At 38.2% G+C, this 20,093-nt stretch overlaps 1 protein-coding gene across 7 annotated transcripts in view; it reads left to right on the top strand.

The window, feature by feature from the left end:
* The window catches only part of ABLIM2 (actin binding LIM protein family member 2), a 141,129-nt gene that overhangs the window by 89,244 nt on the left and 31,792 nt on the right, over positions 1-20,093 (top strand). For 4 of the 7 annotated variants that reach the window (XR_014896430.1, XM_085309614.1, XM_085309612.1 and 1 more), the window contains exons 9-13: positions 2,213-2,290; positions 6,930-7,076; positions 12,434-12,554; positions 14,270-14,368; positions 19,977-20,078. Coding sequence is in view for 6 of the 7 variants with exons in the window: in XM_085309614.1 (XP_085165740.1) it covers positions 2,213-2,290; positions 6,930-7,076; positions 12,434-12,554; positions 14,270-14,368; positions 19,977-20,078 (547 nt within the window). In the remaining variant the exon portion in view is untranslated. The remainder of the gene's footprint in view (positions 1-2,212; positions 2,291-6,929; positions 7,077-12,433; positions 12,555-14,269; positions 14,369-19,976; positions 20,079-20,093) is intronic. The other 3 variants (XM_085309616.1, XM_085309615.1, XM_085309617.1) reach the window with 3 other exon arrangements.

Genomic DNA, 20,093 nt, shown 5'->3' with positions numbered 1-20,093 from the left:
AGTGCTGTTGATTTAGTCTAATAATATTATGCAGCATTTCAAGCTTCCTGAGGATTTTATTCTGATTGAGTAACTGAAATTACAAGGCTAAAACCCCATGTAATTTATTGAAAATGTAGTAATTTTTTTGTTTCTCCTTCAAAGAAGGACAGTGGGAGCTGTTGTGCTGGGTTCATACTGACTGCCTTTTCCCCACAAAGGCACAGAAAGCATCCATGGAAGATGCTGTTTAAAGGCTGACTCATTTATGATAAATCGCTCCCGAGCCACCGGGAGTCTGCCACTTCTCAAGCAGAGAGGAAGACATCTTATCTGAAAGTCAGGGGGGAGCTTTGCCTGAGTAAGAAAACCAGAATGGAGTTCAAAGCATTTTTCCAAGCCCTAGCCTTTTTTTTAATTTTCTTTGGGGTTTTCCTCTCCTTTTTTTTGGTCCTTCCTCTCAGTAGTGAAACAAGGAAGGAAGGAAGGTAGTAGCTGACTTTTCAGTGTATCATCTAGTGAATTTGAAAATAAGATCTACTGATTGTGCAATTCTCTGGTCAGCCTTTTGCAGAGTATTGTTTTCAAAAGTTTTGTATCTGTAAATATAGATAAATGCACAGCACATGACTGAAATAGGTGATTAAGGCAGAAGGAGTGAGTAGCAGCACAGGCCAAACCTTTGGAGTTGGAGTGGAAGGGAAAAGAAATTGTGATAAGACAATGACTGTGGGGGGGGAAAAGTGAAAGAAAACTGAGCTGTTGCCTCGTATTGGATCCTTGTCCCACAGAAGTCTGTAGGACTATTTGTATTAATGAAGGTCAGTAAAAGGATTGCTGTGATCACTGAGTTTGATCCTTCTGCTAACACACTACAGTGCTGTGATGAAGAGTAATCATTTTTTCCCTGATTTGCAGAATTTTTACTTTCAGACATTTTTCTTCACTATTTTTAAATTAAAGTTTCCCATTCCCTGTGAAAGCATTTAACAATTACTACTAACATAATGACCGTCTTTGTAAATACTAAAATATAAAGCTACCATTCTGTCACTGTTTGGTGAAGGGTTCCCCTGTTAAATATTCATTTTAAAGTTCTTCACCAATTTTCAGATTATGTAATGCCTCTCACACAGAAACCTCTGAGATAAGCTATATTCACATACTGTTTCTAATACATAGCAAGTATTTCAAGTAAAGACTGGGGTAGTAGGCAAGATGCTACCTTGAGCTGATAGCTTAGTAATGCTAAAATCCTTTTAAGAATTTGAACAACTGTAGCCTCTCCAGCCCTCCAGAAGTGCCTGCCTTTAGTGAGACAGTAAACGGTTTCTGTGACTGTGAACACAGCAAAATATGCACTTGTTTCCAGCCAGGGACAGACTTTTCCATAGATGGAAAAGAATATTTTATGATGAGCTTGCATAGCTGAATAGAGTATTAAAAATGATTTCAAAAGAAGATTTGTTTAAACTTCAATTACCAATGTCAGGTCTGTTCACACATGGTTATACTATGCTATCTTGCAGCCCTTTTTTGCTATTTAAAAGTAATTATATTTTTCACCATAAAGGAGTCTACCAAAAAGAAAGCAATAAAATTCTGTCTCTCTGAATGCCAGCATGATTGAAAACAGTGCAAAAATAGCTGAGTATTAAGATTAATCCAGTACTCTTACAATGAGAGAGGGAAAAGCTAACCTCTTTTGTATCTTTATGATTTATTGAGGATGTTCTGCATGCTGTTTGCTAAAGTGAGTGTCACAGTGCCAAGAAACATCCCAGAAGCAAGTAGATAAGTTTGACTTCATAACCAGAGAGTAGACATGTTGCCACCATATCCTCCTGCGACCCCAGATTCAGAGCTGCTGCAACTTAAACAGTCATTACTAATCCCCAAGGCTGTTCTGTTAGCCCAGTAATGCTCCAGCCCATTTCGTTCTGCAGGGGAGGGAGAAGAAAGCAATGCATAAAATCTTTTTTCCATTAACAAAATGTGAATTTTATTGACTACAGTCTTTGACATGTATTTATGTTTTGCATTCGCTGTAAGTTGCTGTTGTTGAGAGGTAAACATTAAATTAAATGAAACATCTTTTATACAATTTTGGTGCAACAGATACATTTTTTTCTTTTTCTTCTTTCTCTTTTCTTTTCCTCTTCTTTCTCATTTCTTCTTCTATTTTTTCTCATGTTTTTTTCTGTTTCTCTTCCCTTCTCTTCTTCTGCTGTAGGAAACTAGGACTTCCTCTGAGAGTATTATTTCTGTACCTGCTTCAAGCACATCAGGTTCCCCAAGCCGTGTGATCTATGTAAGTATTCCACTGTGAAATTCATTCTCTGAGATGGGGGAAAAACTCATACTTCCTCCTACAGTTCAGCATGTTACATGGAAATTTAGCATCTCCAAACCATTGTGAGAGGATTCCTCTAAAATAGAATCTCATGTTATAAATGTTTGAATACTGCATTTAATAATAGGATATTGGCCATTTCTCCTTATTTTTTGTGGTCTATTCTTAGCACTTACTACTTACCAGTACAGCTAATTTATACGAAAGCATGCCGAATACTACAATGCTTTCTAAAAAGAAAAGTTTAAGTAAACAGTACAGCCCCCAGGTAGATTACAGGCTTAGATTTGAACACTCCTTGTCTAAACCTAGCCCCCGAGTCTGCATCAGATTACTTATGAAAACACTCATGTCTGTGATTACAGGATTCAGACCCTAACAAATTTCAGCCCCTAACCTTGAGGATCCTTGTTTCTGATCTAAGAAGTGCTAGCTCTGGAAAGCTCAGAGAGAGACTTTCAAATAACTGAACAACTGACATTGAATATTTTTTCAATACCAGGTGTATCTTAGAGTACTTGCTGCAGATAATGTTCATGGGTAAATTCTTAAGGTCATAACTTGAATAGGTAAAAAATATTGACAGATACGGCATGCTCCATACAAATGTCTCTTTGAGCACTTGAGTGTGGCCATGACTATTCTCTTTGTCACACCCAACATCCCTCTGGAAGGCAAGTTGTCTTGTCAATACCATATGCAGAGAAGGCTGCTGGAGCTGCAACTGACTGCCAGAGAAGTTATTATACTAAGATTGAGAGGTTTTTTTTAACTGCACTGAGACAAGCAGAACAGTGCCATGGAGTCAAATTTGTCTTCTTTCTTCAAATAAAATTTCTTTTTAAACTCAATATACTCTTTATCTGAGTAAGCCTGAGCTAGAACTGTAGGAACTACCTCTTAAATAAATGTGCATTAGTATTTCTAAGTACTCCAGTAGAAGTCCATGGTGGTGGGTGGCAGGGGCATATGCCCAGTAAAAAAAGGTCATTGCTACAACTGCTATGGAGACAAGTCACTCTGCTAACAGATTATTACCATGTAAGCATTTTCTTTGGCCACATGGTCTCTATTTCTCCAGCCATGTGCTGCTTTATTGTTTTTATAAACATGAGTGTTCTTCTAAGATTTATATGGCATTTATCTAATGGTACTGTTTTTTTCATGACATTTGTAATTACTTCTTTAAATATGCTTCACAGGCTGTTCATAGTCAAGGACAAACCTCCTTTTTTTCTGTTTTTTCAAAGGATATCATCAAATTAGCACACAATTCTAATGTTTGTTATTGTAATATACTTCTTTAAAGGCAGCTGGGACTGTGAAAGAATAAAGTTCTCTAGCAAATATGAGTCAATTAGGAAAAAAGACTCCCCAGAGGCGTGTGATTTCTTGCTCTATCTGTCTCTCCTATGACCGCTTAATTGTCAGTAAGCTGTGAGTTTGATTAAATCCCATTTCGACTTTCAAGAAAGGGAAAGGAAAGAGAATTAAAAACATGTTATTGGACTTACGTATTATGAAAATGATTCTTTGGCTTTTGCATTTATCTTCAATTATAGGAGTGTTAGACATATAGACATGTTCCAGATTCAGTTCAGGTGCACTTTCATGATTGGTTTAACCAAATCTAAATTCATGCTGTCACTGAAAGAAAAGCCCTGCCCACATGTGGTCCTGTCCCTCCCAGCCATGTGTTCTTGCCTCTTCCTAGACGGCTAGTGCTAGGGGGTACACAGAGTATGATCAGTCAGATTTGAGACTAGATTCTACTAGAAAATAATCCAGGAAAAAACCTCCAGTCAACCAAAGATACAAAAAAAATCCAGCTGTCTACCTGGCTTTAACGTCAGTGTAGTACTACAGGTGGGAACAGTGAAGAGGGAAGGCGCACACAGGACAGCCATTTCAGCAGTAGCATGGATTTGGCCAGCCAGCAGTGAAACTGTACCTTAACAACTGGGGAGCTCTGTAAAGTATCATATTGGACAAAACAGAACGTAGAGAAAATGGCTAAAGCCCAGGAACCATGAATTTGTGGTACTCACAGTTTAAAAGGTGTCAAATCAGAGCAGTACAAACATATGGAACAACGTGGTGGTCTCATGGGAGATGTCTGGGTTGTGCTTTACCACTCAGCTACGGAAAGCTGAAGAAAGCATGTTTTTGACTAATTCTGAATGTGGTTTACATGGTCCATTTACTGAAGACATACTTCTCTTTTTCTCCTTCTGCTCRTATCAGACTTCGGTGACTTCTTGCCCTGGAAGAGGGCTCAAGCCAAGGCACTTTGAAGTTAATGGACATCTTTTCATTAGCTTCATTTCTGGCTGGATTATGTCCAGCCTGGAATTTACTCCAGTGCAGACATGCCCTCAGAGGCCCTAAATACCACTTTAAAAACAGTTAATTTCTACATTATGCCATTAAATGAGGCTCACATAAAAGTCTTTCTTTATACTTGGCCGGATTTTACCAAGGGAGAATTAGGAGCTCTCTACAGAGAGGTATCTAACTGGAAAGTTTATTTTAGGTTACATGGTTATGTTGATCATTCTCATACTAGGAATAGAAATCACATTATACTGTTGTACAAGATCATATTTGCAATTATACAATTGTAACATTAAATATTCCAAATGAAACAGATATTCTAAACTTAGAGGATGGTTTTAACAGAACCCAAAACACTGGGTTGTTGAAAAAATGATTTTAAACCTCTTTACTGTAATTGGAGTCTTCTCCAGAGTATTTAAATACCACTCATCTATTTGAAAGTAGGTAAAACAAATAAAAAGAAAAATAACATAGGCTAGATAGAGTGTTTAGAAATGAAGATGTTTTCTTCATCTGATTTTGCCTATGTTTGGATGTTTAAACTGAAAGGAATTATATAAATCAATAACTTTGGGCCTCTGACAGTTCTGAAGTCTGTAGTTAGAAGATTCGATGTTGCTTTTCTACACGGTGAAATAGGGGCTAAAATGACTATAATTCACACTTGCATAGAAAAGCTCAGTTCTGAATTTCTTTGGGTTAACTAGAGTAATCTGCACAACCTTAAATACCTTTAAAAATGTCACAGCCTCCTTGGCCTTCCTTGTAGGACACAACACTGTCCAAAGTCCCAACAGATTCTCTTGATCTTTGAATGACCTGTCCCTGCATCAGAGGTGGCAACTGGCTTCTCAAAAGACATTTGTGGCTGCTGCCACAGTGCCTATGCTAGAAAGAAGCTATTTCAACTAAGGAGCTATTTCATTGCTCTTTAGTTAAAATAGCTGCAAGGAGGGTGAGATTTTTAGATCACTGTGTCATCTTAAAGAATCACATATTTGATTAAAAAAACACATTTTATCATTAGTTTTTTTAAGACAAGATTGTGTGATGGTTGTGGCGGCTTTGTTCCCACTTCAGTGATTAGGAGGAATCGTCCTCCTTCCCATGCTGCTAATTGGCCTTCCTTTTGCACAGATTCATACATTGTTTTAGGAAAAGGGAAAAATGAAAAGTTCTYCTGTGTATTTCAATAAATCAGATCACTGCCCTGGAAAGTYGGTAGAACATTACTTATCTCTTAYTGTGAAAAGAATATAATCACTGCACAAATGTTGCTTGATTCCCAGATACTTTCTTTTTTGCATGTGGAGAACATTTCAGTTTTACAACAGATAATACTGRCATTCTCAGCTAATAGTGAGATTCACTACTCTCTATTCACTCTTTTGCTGCCAAGAAAGAATTTACTCTTCTGCAAAACCTGAACTGGGATTAAGACAATTCTGCTGCCCATTTCTCCCCAGTCAATTCATCATGATATCTACATGGCCAGTTATGCTGGATACAGTTTTAGTGCATGTTATCATTATCATAACTGTGAAAATGTGTGGTTTGAGAGTTGGTCTTTTGGAATAAGGGCAGCGAGAAGAACGAGGAGGGAAACAACTGTGAGGGAGAGAGCTCTTCCCTCTGTTGGCTGTGTGACTGTCATGAAAGGATTAAATTGCATCTGTGATCTGCTGAACTAATGCACCACGGCACATATCCATCATCTGCTGGTTTTGTGACCAGCAATTAAGGGCTGTTTAGAAATACTCAGAAAAGGAGGTGAAGCTGTGGGATTCTGTTGAATGGAAAGAATTAAAAACCTGCATGATGTTTTTCAGCATCTAGAGGGTATACGCTGGAAATACATTTTTGATTATTCATTACAGCCTGTGGTTGGGGAACTCTGCATACCAAAACCATTTTAAARTGAAGGACATTTAGCCTGAAAAAGACTGCAGTATTTGCCCCATGAGTCTCTTTGTACAGCTAACAGTAAGTAGGATGTAACCAAGGGAACTGCAGTAATACTATGCTATTTGTATTAGCTAAATGTGAGTGACAAAGTAGAAAACACCAGTATATAAAAAGGAAACAAYAGTAATATTTTGGATTGTGTCGTAAACACAAGATATTTAAATTCTCACAAGTAGAAGAGGTGGTTTATTAATATGAYGACTGACTTTTCTACCAGCATATATCTGTCCTTTTCTGATTGCATCCTTATCATATTCTTTCTTATCCTCACTACTTTGTTTCCTCCTTTTCTTAGGCAAAGCTTGGAGATGAAATTCTTGACTACAGGGATTTGGCTGCTCTTCCTAAAAATAAAGCCATCTATAACATTGACCGCCCAGATATGATCTCCTATTCTCCATATATCAGTTACTCTTCAGATGACAGGCATAGTTATGGGGAGGTACTGAAACATGGGTATATTTTTTTTACTGTGAATTTGAAATTTTATGATCATTAAACATGCTGCTGAACACTCTTAAATGTGCATAATTTTAAAAAAATCTTTCACAAATTCACTGAATTGAGTCATGTCATCCATTCATTCACAAGGCATTTTAGCCTTTCAGCAAACAAGTGCAGTATACCTTTCACTTTCTAGTTCATGGAAATTAATGCATTGCTTTCTGTGATCATTTTTTAAGTARATGACATGTAATGAAAATACATTTATTTATGAGAGGAATTGTACATGCATGCGATAAAAAACAGGAACCATTGCTAATTATAATGCAAAAATCAGAAACCAAGCCAAAGGTCTTTCATGTTTTTTTTTTAAGTGTACTATGTTATTTTGGTAAATACAATGAAAGTATCAGTTCTCTATGCACAAGTTTCTTTCAACTGTTCCTTTTTAAAGTTCATCCTCGTGTCATGCCTGCATTTTGCCCTTTTCGTGTGCAGAGCTGATGTTATGCAGTTTGTGCTAATGAAATCTAATTTAACATAATCTTATTTAATACTAATGCTGTTTTATATGAAACATGCTTGAATATAACTCATTGTACAAGTTAGCCTTTCTTCCCTAACCTTTTGTTTCAATTTCTGATTTCTTTTGTAATTCTGGGCACTTTTTGCAAATTAAAACCTCTCAGATACATTAGATGTATTATTAAGATATGCACTATGTAGAGTGTAAGTCCACTTTGTTCTCTACAGATGTAAATATGGGTTAGAAATTAATAATTTAAATAACAGCCATACTGTTTATAAGAGTATCAGTCCTGCAGCCACTCAGGCATTTTATCTGTAATCAGTTCCWCTAAAATCTGCAGCTTCTCTCATGTGAAGGGCCGCACATAGGTCACGTCTTGCCGATTCGCTTCCAAATCTCCTCTGTACAGTGCTGAACCAAAGTAGCTCGCTACAATGAACGGTAAAAGAATTAAGATTTTATCTGGTAAAGGATTTAAATGATATTTAGGTTTATGAATTCATGAAACTGAAAGCCTCTGCTTAGCGGCTACCTAGCCCTGAGCCTATGTAACATTGGCACTTCCTTTTTACGCTGAAATTCCTGGGTGCTAGTAATATTTGTGCCCCCTCTTGCCTGCCCATCTGCGTCTCAACTTGACAGAGATGCATATACTGAGCAGCCTTCTGCTGAAATCCTGGGAAGGCACTGGGCGGCAGCAAGTCCCACCACCCAGCGGCACACCAAAACCACCCAAGTGCAGTGGCAGYTCGTGCTTCTGCTGGGCTACCGTGGCTGTGAGCTTAGGAAACCTCAGCAGCACAATTTCAGGAACAGGTTACAAGGTAGCTGCAGTTCAGCTTTGAAGACACCAACCAACCAACCAAAAAAAAACCTACAGTGAAGAGGATATTGCCCCTGTCCCCTGCTTTTACTCTGTGGCTCAGTGGTTAGCTTGCTACAGAAGTTTATTGGGAGAACTGGGGYCATTGGCCTTTTCAGGAGATATATTCCTTAACAGAATATAAAAAAGGCCACATCATAAAGCRGACCTTTTTCCCGTGGGGCTGCAGGAGATGATACTTTTGCTCACTTCAGAGCAGCAGCCTGGAGCTCTGCCTGAAGGCRGCTCTTTGCTTGATTTCTTCCAAAGAACCAAGCAAGGCCAAGAAGAAATGTATGTCCGCTGCAGCCATGACTGTTAGCATTTAGATATATTTGAGCAAGCTTTAAGCTAGATACCTAAGTTAACAATGATTAAGATACCAGACTGACTACCCGTTTTTCTGCCTTCACGCTTAAGCATATTTTGAAGCCCTCAGCCAGGGTCGTACCACATCTGCTCTGCCCCTGGAGCTTGTGCTGCTAGTTCAAAGCTGGCTCAGGGAGGTCTGCTAACGTAGGCGTTCGTGTTGGCCGTACCTCAGTGTTATCTCAAAACGCAATAAAGTGGGAGTCAGTCATCTGTTTCTAGGTGCTTAAACCAAGAAGGGATTCTGGGCCGTGGCTCTCAGTCCAACATGGATTTTCATGGAGCTCCAAACATTTGTATCCTTGATCCTGGCAGAGCTAATGACATAGCCTCTCCCACATTTCAGCATCCCAGCTATACCTGCAACTCCAGCGGTGTGAGTGATACTACTGTAGATTTAGGCCCAAATAACAAAATTTACCGTTCAATTTTGAAAGGAAAATGAGTGCACAGCAAATTGTCAGATTATGTAATGTTTAATTAAAWATTAAATAGTAAAGTTATTTTTGTTTTCCTTAAAACACATCCAGCCCCAAACAACAAAATTCTAATCCAGTTTTTGGAGAAACTTCAAGGCAGATTCAACTAGGGTTTGTGTCTTTAAGGTAGTTGCTTTAAATGCGAGTTTTCCTGATAGCAGCACTCTCTGTGGTACAGTACTTGCCAGACGTGACCACAGGGTTTCATAGCAATAAAATCAGCAAAAGCTGTGTATGAAGGGACTTACAACTTGTTCTTCATCATTTTGTTTAAAAAGCAAAGAAAAAGGAAAATATCCCTAGCTTAATTRACAGGTATTGTTCTTAACAGTATTGGGTTATACATGGATATTGATATTTTAAGAGCAGTTGCTCTCACAAGTAACATCATGCATGAATTTTAACCACTAATTTGTGACTTTGTGTGTTGCTGTTTGCAGTCACCTCAGTTGCTCTCTCCAACACCTACTGAGGTAATCCCCAGTGCCTGTGTTCTCCTCTTCTGACCCGTTTCGTGATGCATTAAACTCGGTCATAGTGATGAGCAGCAGAGTCCGACACGGGTGTTGCCTCTTGCCTCTACAGTGCATGGGGTTTCGCCATTTCTGTTTTAAATCGTGTTACTTGTGCTGAATACGTGCTCTGCTTCTGGATCGTCATCTGTATGCATCTGTCGCTGCTGCCATCCACGCTTCCTGAAAGGGAGGTTGTCTTGTGATCACTTCTTCCAGCTCTACTGAATAAACTACATTGGGAAACATACTTTGTTTTTACATTTAAAGCTATCAGCATGAGTTGACTTTGATGCTTGGCATAACCTTTTTTTTATTATTTCTTTTAATTTCACAAATAGTTAAAACTATTTGTACTGTTTGTACGCACATACTGTTAAATCAGTTGCATATATCTAAATTTTTATGTTTGTATATTTTTGATGGACATAAACGGTCAAAAACAGTCAATTCTACTCCAAACAGTATCACTTTAGAAGCAGTGAAAGAATTTCCTTCCCAGACAGAAACTCAATTGAATGTTAGAGGTCTGGCTCATTACCCTAGTTTTATGTTAGCAGAAATGTGTTTTAAAATTATAGTAATACTGGAGAATAAGGTCTAACAACAACTTGGGAGTTTCCATTAAGGATTATAAATCACCAATTGGCACTGTCAGCATTGAGTAAAAAGAGAAGTCACCTAATAGAAATGTGATTTATTTGATAGTTTAAAACTAAAAGCATGCTGTATTTAAAATTAGATTTCATGAACTTGATTGTTCCTTACAGAAACAAAAGGTATGGTCTGAAATTATCAGTGTGAAGTCTTGGTGTTTCAGAAGTATAATAATTTGATTTGAATTAGCTATCTGTTAGGTAACTGTCATAGTATTAAATTCCAGAAGTGACGTTGGTCTGGAGCGTGATGCAGCTGTGATTCACATCATATGAATTCTCCCAGGTTATTCAGCTTTTCCATGTTTCATGCCTTTCTCTAACAAGTCTATGGTCAGGTTCTCAAGCCTCTGCAAATTTGTGTCAACAGTTTCGTTGCAYAGATTTTATTAGAAGAAAATTTCACTGTATCATACAATTGGACACTTTATAAATCACTTATAAGCTGACGCTATTACAGTATTTAAGTAACATTACAAGGTTTTCCAGAGCATTGCTATGCTGCATGTAACTGTTTACAGAAGTTAGAATAGCTACTAAATAATGWGACTACTTAAGGACAGAAGTATCTCACACAGGGCTTGGAGGAGATGGTGACAGAATGCCTACACAACGCTACATGCTTAGGAAGACATCGGCTGTTCTCCCTCTTTTGGACAATTTTTTGTTTCTGAAATGGATATTTAAATAATAATGTCACTTTTCACTATATAAAACTATTTTTCCATTTTTTTTTTTTACATAGTTAAGTAAGTCTGGGGTGAGATGAAGGAGATAGAGCACACATGAGCCAGAGGAAAGGAGCTGATGGCTGTARTGGGAGAACATGGTACATCTCTGAAGGTTCAAGGATAATCCCAGAGCCTAGTGGGAAACTTCAGGCAGGAAGACTCTAAAGATGAGTGGATGGATATAATTAAGTTGCCCTGATTGGAATCTGGAAGGTGATGATGTAGCCGAGTAGGATCTCCCATGTGTATAAATGATGAACGATCCAGTGGGAGTCACACAGACGCCTGAAGATGTCCCAGGAGTCATGACAAGCTCCTAACACCTGCTCTGGGATAGCATGTTCTTCACTCACTCCTACTGAAAGAGTGGGGGGAACCTTCTTTGGAATACGACTTTCTGTCGGAAGCCTCTGTAGGCTGCCCTGGTTTGTTCTAGTTTGGACTTCACTCGAGCCATTTCTGAGTTGTATAAAAAGAAACAAGATAATTGACTTTGAATTTGTACCCAGTTTCCATAAAATCATTTCCACATCTAATTCATTCATTAATGGTTTTCATAGTTTTAAGTAGCTGAAGTCAAGTTTCTAGTGGAAGTAGATTATATGACTTGCATTGCACAATGCTGCAGCAATAATTTTAATGCTGTTTATCAGTGTTTATATCAGTTGCTTCACTAATAATAACAATGTTTTACTCATAGTATGGTATGTTAAACAATTTATACAGCAGGCAAAGTAGATTTTGTGAGGTAATCAAGCCAAAGAGTGCTGATTTTGTATTGTCTGTAATCATTATACTCTTATTATGCAGCCATTCGCACAAAGTGACTGTAGCTATATCATGCTACCTGATCTCATCTTCTACCAACTTTTKTTAAAACATTATAGAATGTTGCAGAGTGGGAAGTTGCATGGTGCTGAAACAATATTTTTACGATGACCTGTTCTTTTTAAATAATATTGTTATTTAAAATTCATTTATTTGTTGACTTTACAATTAAGATGACCTTTTCTGATATTTGGCAGTTCCAGAACTCCTGGAGTCTTACTTCAGTGGAGGTGCTTACAGCTGAAAGCTGCCCTCATTTCATTGGGATTGCATGGATTGTTACAGCAGAATCGAGTTCTTTCTACAAGACACCGAAACAGGCATATCCTGCCTGTTTTGAAAGTGATTTCTCTTTCATAATGACTTATATTTTTCTCTGTTGTTCTCAGGGTGACCAAGATGATAGATCTTTCAAACAGTATAGGACATCAAGTCCTAGTTCTGCTGGCTCTCTGGGTTATGGTCGCTACACTCCAACATCCCATTCTCCTCAGCATTACAGCAGACCAGGTAATTGAGAAGCAGTTTTATTTATTCTCTAGATTTTCCTCCTATTTGTTCTTATGTTGTAAGTAGAGAAGGCACTGACAAACTGTTTAGGTGGAGTAGTGGTTCATTACAGCATTATGTTTAATGTAACATGGGAACAAAGGTGACAAGTACTTCAGGTGTGACCATCTAGGAAAGAAATCCCAGGCATCTAGAAAACTTAATTTGATGTATCTGAAAACGAAAAAAAATGTAATAGACTAAAAGAGACTTGATCTTGATCCCATCCTTCCTGAAACTACACAGTCAAAACACAGCTCTTACACCATGCGGCGTTGTAGCAGCAAGTGTCCAAAGCCACGAGAGTACTTAGGTGACTTCCTATTCCTTGTATAACCCTTGTGCCAGGGTTATAGTCCGTGGTGGCTTTCTGCACCATAGGGCAAGAGCTGGAGGAATGGCTAGTGAATCCACTCACTGACTGGTTTTTGAAGGCCAGAATCCTTTAGTTGAGAACCTTACTGCAATGTTTGTTACAGCTTTGGGCTGTAGTAGCAGCCATTTTGGTGTTCCTGTTGCACAGGAGGAGAAATTGTCCCCTTTTGATCTTGGCATGGGTGCCCCATACAAAGGCCAGTTCATATTTGGACTTTATGAAGAATTTGGTCCTTAGAAATAACCAACTAAATTGCTCAGAATTCATTCCAATTTTTCTTCACTCCATCATCTGGGCTGAAAATACAGAAAATTTCTATTATTTTCTCAGTGTCTTTTAATTTCATTTGGGATACATTAGAATTATAAATGAGTTTGGAAAATTGGGAGTTCTTCATCTTTCCAAATTATGTGGGTAACAGAAACAGTTTTTACGGGAAATGAATATTTGTACTATATAAAGTTTTTGAAGAACTGGAAATGAGATTGAGTATCAAAGATCTGTTGAAGAAAGGGAAGATTAGTCTCTGCTGAAGATCTGGCAGTTGTGTCATGTTGAAGCTTAGCTGCACACTATTAAAGCAAGGGGAAAAGAGGAAATAAATTCCAGATTAATTCTAATGCTTTAATGAAAATTTAGAGGATGGTCATTTTTATAATGTTAGTCCTCCAAGATATGTGTTATCAGGATGTTACCACAATCAGGAAAACAAATAAGGATCACTTTTGAGAAAGTTTTTCAAAGTACTTAATCACACGTCTAACTTTTCAGAGCTCAAATAACTTCAAGACGTTCCTTCAAATGCTTAAAGTTAGCCATGCACTTGAGTGCTCTGGTGCACTGTGGACTAAATCCCTGCAGTACGCACTGAGGCCAGTGAGAACTGGACCCACTTGTAGCTCAGTTCTCATGAAAGAACAGGCTCTGCCCATTTCATTTCATTAGATCCATTATAAGCGTATATCATTCACTCTTGCAGCTTTTGAATATGCAGATTATCCCCTGAGTGCAGCTATGCTTTTTGTGGTGCCTTTTCTGGAATATTTTCTGATGCATTACATTATCAGCATTTTATATGATTCTCTCTTTCTGTCTGTCTGTATCCTTTGGCCAACCACATAAAACGACCACTGTGATGATTTTAGGAGTAACCGGAGAAAGATAAAATCTTAAATATAAACTATATGCTTTCCAAGCATCAGGAGGAAAATGTTCCTGAAAAAGAGAATGGCATTGTAATTTATGGCTTTCAGTAAGTGAACTAAATAGTCTATTTTCACTTACTCTCTGTTGCCCCCAGCTGGTACTCAGACTCTTGGTACCAGTAGCTGCATCTCCCTGCCCCAACACCCAAGCCCTACATCTACATTCAGACATCATTACATCCCTTTCTTCAAAGGTAAGGTTCAGGAATGCAAAACCGTGCTGTGGTAACTGTAGATTTATTCAGATGTGTTTCACTTTTATGTTTGTGCAAGCATGGCTTCTACTTGGATAAGATTTGTCTTAATTTTGTGCAAGTGCTTTCTTGATGTACCATGTAAGTTTTAAGAACTGAGTGAGTATAGGTTGTCTTATTTTTGCTTTTTTCAGTAAGCGTTAAGTGTTTCTCAAAGGGGTGGAGGGAAAGAATTACTTTTTCTAATGAAAATGAGAAATGGAAAAAATTTTAAATCTGTTCATGATAGTGTAGAGTGTTTACCTTTTCCCTATTTTGGTAAAGCTAAATAGATGTTATAACATTGGCTCCAACATTGGATAATCAATTATCTAACCTTCAAACCTACATTTAGAGATTATTTTTATCTTTTGTGGTATTAACAGAAATTATGCTAGGTGTACCAGTTAAATCATTGTAGCAGCAATGAGTAGCAAGGTATCTGTGCTGTTTATTAAAAAACGCACAACTATGTCTTGCCACCATTAAAATGTTTTGCAGTGGATATTAACTGTTAGTGAGCTGCATTTTGCAGACAGGAGCCTGTAACGGGGAAATACCATGAACCTTTTAGGAAAAATCTGCTTTTGTTTGACCAGTTAATCAAATATGAGAAAGCAAAGACATTCAGCCACTGTGTTGTCCTCCCCGAGCCTGTCCTCTCTAGTAACAGTCAGAGTGGGGAGGAGATGTGAACAGCAAACATTTCCAATGACCGTTCCCTATCTCTCATGTCCGATTTGAATTAATAAAGCAAAACTATTCTTCTTGCCATCATAACCCTTACAGGAAAGGAAGTGACCCTCTACAGGAACCAGACTTATGAGCAGGTCTGACRTACAAACTCAAATGAGTAGCAGATGCTCGTTGCCTTTGGTAAAACAGCTAATGCATCTTGATTAGGCCCTGATGCATCCAGAAACAATTCTGTTCACAGTCAGCTGAATTTCACTGGCATAAATAGAACAGAATCAGGCGTTAAGTCTTCCAAATGTGACCACCAAGACAAAAATTTGGGGGAAAAGCTGATGAGATCAGCCCCATTGCTGCCCTTTTAAACCTTACCTGCAAACACCCACAAACGCTCGTGTGCGCGTACATTTTTGGGAAGACTGACCCACATCCTGGTGTTTTCCGAGGCGCTGCTTGAACAGGGTTAGTATGCGTACTCTAAATTTAAGCCGTGTTATCCAAGGTGATGTCCTGAGTAAGGAAACCTTTCGGGTGTGCAGCGCTGCATGATTTCCCTGTATGAGGCACTCTTATGCCAAATCCTGTCTGCAGTTGCCTAGCAGCACTTGTGCTAAAATCGGTTTCCGTGCAGTGCTACCTGCTGTTGCTCAGAGCAGCAGCAATTACTTACTGCTGTTGTCTGGAAGAACGGATCCTCAAGTGGCAGCTGCTAGTGCCCAAACAGTTATTAGCAGAGTGATCAAAATTATAGTATTTTGTGTTTCTGCAGCACTTTTTATCAATGASCTAAAAACATTTTGCAAGCAGTAACTTACAGGGCCTCGCAGCGCTCCTGTGAGGTAGGTGAGTGTGTTTATCATTTTTCCGTATAGGTAAGGCCGAGCCCTGCAGCGGTTATACAAATTATCCATTGCTTTACCCTGAGCTAACRTCTCGGTCCGAAAGGAGTGTGAAGATTTGCCCCCATCCTGTTTCCATTCTCCGAATTCTTTGCTCTGAGTTGAAGGTGGTCKTCTTTCCTTACCTTCATAAGCGTTTTGAGGGCGTTGGTGTGCTATTTTTTTTTGTCTTCCAAGTGGTTAGTGTGGGAMGAGTGGAATCGTAAGAACAGTGGCTTTGTATCCAGACCAAGGTTAATGTTGTGACTTCTSTTGCTAAAAAGTGAAATCATGCTCTTTTAAGAAAACAAATAAATGTAAAAATAATACACTGATTAATAATACGGCTAATCCTTGTAAAGGCAGCTCTCCACAATCATCATACAAAATCTTTCTTTAAACTTCCAAGAGAGAGAAATTTCATTACCCTGATGAAATTAAAGCAGTCAGAATCTTCCTACTGACTTCATGAAGTTTGYGTTGTACTGTTCCCGAGAATGACATCGTTTGCCATTTTTCTTATAAGAGTGGTTGAGTTTCTGCTCCTTCTTCTGTACACTTTAGTCTAGCTCTCATAAAGAACAATAGGTTSAGCTATTCCTTATTTAGCAGTGGTRTTTTTTTAAAGAATTTTGACTTCAAAATGAGGAAATAACTAAAATCTGTGACAGCCTTGCATCAAGAAAGCATCACAGTCCGTGGTCTTCAGAATGACAGGGTATGATACATAGTTAAAGCGCTCAGGTTTCGTGTAGCTGTTCTGGTTGAAGTGATGGCGTCAGTGAGTATAAAGTCAGCCCTGAGTCCTACGGAAGAAAAACTTACTTAAAATGAGGTAGAAAGTGCCTTGCCTTTCTAGTGTATGAGCAAAGCTTCCAGAGTCCATTTATTTAGTGTTGAAAGCTTGAAAGAAAATATTAGTCTTCAGATATCCTTGTCTAGCTTCCTGCAGCATGCACATACCAAGATCCTGAATGATGCAGTTTGGGAAATAACCTCTGGCATCTCCCTTTTTAGGCCARTGGTGTATTTGTCTTGTTCAGTCCCCAGTCAGGGAACTTGCACAACTCTTACAGTAACTTTCTAGCTATTTAATGAATTTGCAAAAATATTATCAAATTTCCCTTCTTCCCAGATAAGATAAAAGCTGATAAGGAGGGAGATATAAACAACATTATACTTTTCCCTGGTAACCCCCTGAGCAGTATGAAAAGGGAATGTGTTTGGAGGTCTGGAGAGGTTGCTGCGTGCACACAGGGGTAAAAGGGCAGCCTGTCTTCTCAAGAGCCAAGGGACACCAGAGGGTTTCTGCGGTTGATGCTTAAGTTCAAAGTAAGCCTTTCCAGATCCTTTCCAAATTAAACAAAACAAAATCCCGGGAAGAGTTCATGATTCTGGTTTTCTGCCCTACGCTGAGTAGCAGATCAGATCACAGCCTACAGCTGCTTGTGGCGGAAGACCAAACCAGAACTTTGAAAAGTTGCTCTCTCCAGTAGTTTTATTTTCTCTAAGACCTTATTTGAAGCKCTTCCTCAGTGTCTGCCAGGCAAACCTTGAAAAAGACAAATTTGTGGAGAAGTCTAATTTTAGAGATTTTTATTATAGGGTGGATTAAATGACTGTCTGAACTTTCTACACATGGACTTTCAACATGGGCCTGCAGATTGCTTTATTATTAAATAATTCGTATGCAAAATGTGAAATACAGCTACTCATTTGTGTTTGACCAAATAAGTGGCAGAATTTTAAATAAAATCTAACTGTGCATCAGCTTGTAAGAGTGGGCTTCGAGAAGAACTTTTTTCCTCATTCCAACCTTTATTCTTCCCTTTTGAGCAAGTTTTGTGTGATGACTCTGCAAACTGCTTCGCGTAGGTGGTCCTCGCATAGAGCAGTTTGCAGATTTGCTGCCCTCTGTTATTTGTGCTGGCATCCTGTTTTCTTGCAAGTTTATTCCTCCTAATCAATGCATTCTCCTAATTACCTGAAAATGCTACTGACAACCCARCTCTAAAGAATGACTGTTTGTATATGTACAACACCTTCATCTCAGGGTGAAAAAATGATTATTCATGAAAGTCACATATGARTAAAGGTTTTTATTAACATGCTAATTTTTAAGTAAATGAAGAATAGTTACACTGTGAAAAACAGTTGAAWTTTTTCTTTGTTTTTAATTAAAACTTTCCAACAGAAACATCACTTTGGAATGAGTGACATTGCAAGATTTTTAAAATTAYTGGAATTGTAAGGGACCTTACTTAAATAAGTAACTAACACTGTTCTGCTGTCAAACTTAGAGTGAAATTGAGGCTTCCTCTCATTTGATAAGGTTGAAGCCTAGCATCTGAGGAGCAAGCAGCAAAGAAAAAAAGAAATAATAAATACATAGGCAAAAACTGCCACCAGTGGTTTCCTCCCAAGAGCAAAACAGGAGTCAACAACCTGAATAACTGTCTGGTTCCTTGTCCGAGGACAGCTTGACTGCAGATTGGTGCTGCTGCAGATTTCCAGTAATTCTGTAATTCTTTGTGGAAGAGTGGTGGTCTAATACCATGTGATATTGTAATTTCAATTTCTAAGCTATTCTGATTTTTTTTTCGATTGGAAGCCATTGTTATTGAGTACACAGTGGCAATGATTGAATAGTTTTGGAGTTTTAATTTTGCACCAACTGTGGAAATAACGAACACAGCTTTTAAAACCGATCGGTTAATCGTCATGAGATAAACTTCACAAGATCTTTCTGATCTTGWATGGGCTGCTTCTGCCCCTGCTGTCACTCAGTGGCAACACCTTGTTGACGCAGTGCTGCTGGGCTCTGTTTGCAGTGACAGACCCACGAGCAGACTGGTTGTCAACAGCGGCGCTGCAGGTTTTTAGCAGATATTCCCGCCATGGGCATGGCCTAGTTTGCTACAGTAATCCAGTATTTTTATAGTGATAGAGCKTCCCTTTACTCAAATCAGCATTCAGTGACAGATCCAATGCTCTGAGCGGTTCTATTTTCTTTCCTTAAAAGAACTTGCTATAATTACATCATTAATATCCATTAAGTTTGTGCTCCATCCACACTAAAACAATAACAGCAAATAACCAACCGTTTTATGTTAAAATAAATGTCATGTTTGGCTTCCAGTTGCTTAACAGTGCTATAATTGGATTTTACAAGTCCCAAAAAAGTAGAGCTTTACTTTTTTGTTTGCCAAGCAGCACTATAATGCCATAGAGTTTGCTCTGGAGAAATAAATGGAGAGGAAATAAATAGTACACAATGAGTACTCGACAAAATAAGAGGAAAAATTAATATAGCTGAATACCATGTATACCTTAATTTTTTACCAAGTAGCTATGGCATTATAGATCCATGACTTGATAATCCAACCCTATTTGCATAAATATAAAATGCTGTGGCATGTTACCTGTGGGGAAAGTTGAAGGGAATACCAAATTTCAACGTCTGTTTTTGTCATTGGTATGTGCAGGAATATTTGACTTAACCGTAACATTGGCCCAATATTGGTTTTAGACAATTTAAACACTATTGAATGGTTTTATTGATGGTTTTAAAGGCAGGCTATAATGCTATAAGCCATAGCATTAAACTTCTCAAAAACTCAACTAATAGATTATTCACTTAAGGCTATGCAAAACATATTATAGGATTATGGGTGTTTTTGTCCTTTTGTTTTCTACATTAAAATATTTCCAAAAGAGAAGTGGGGATGCAAGACTGMAGCAGGGATGCAAGATTGCAGTTTAATCTGATATTATCTATTAAGCATTTATTATTGATGAGATAGTTGAAAACAAAATTCATCATTCTGTTTGGAGATTGAGCAAATATACTGTGCTGAAAAATAATAGGCTTTACACAACCGATTTATTTTAAAAAGTTGGATTAACAAGTCATTCTGAACAAGCTTTTATGCTTGAAATACTCTACTTTGCTTTCCATTTTTTTCTTTTATCTGCTTTCTTTGCTCTTCCCCTTGGAGGCAGTGAAAGTGGTCGGAGCACTCCAAGTTTATCCATGTACTCAGACAGCAAATCTTCACCTTCTGTCTATCAGCAGGCTCCTAGGCATTTCCATATTCCAGGTAGGCATTCACTGC

Source organism: Rhea americana, unplaced genomic scaffold (assembly GCF_003343005.1).
Source record: "Rhea americana isolate MKP2758 unplaced genomic scaffold, rheAme1 scaffold_30, whole genome shotgun sequence".
Classification (NCBI taxonomy): domain Eukaryota; kingdom Metazoa; phylum Chordata; class Aves; order Rheiformes; family Rheidae; genus Rhea; species Rhea americana.
This window is presented reverse-complemented; position numbering and strand designations above follow the sequence as displayed.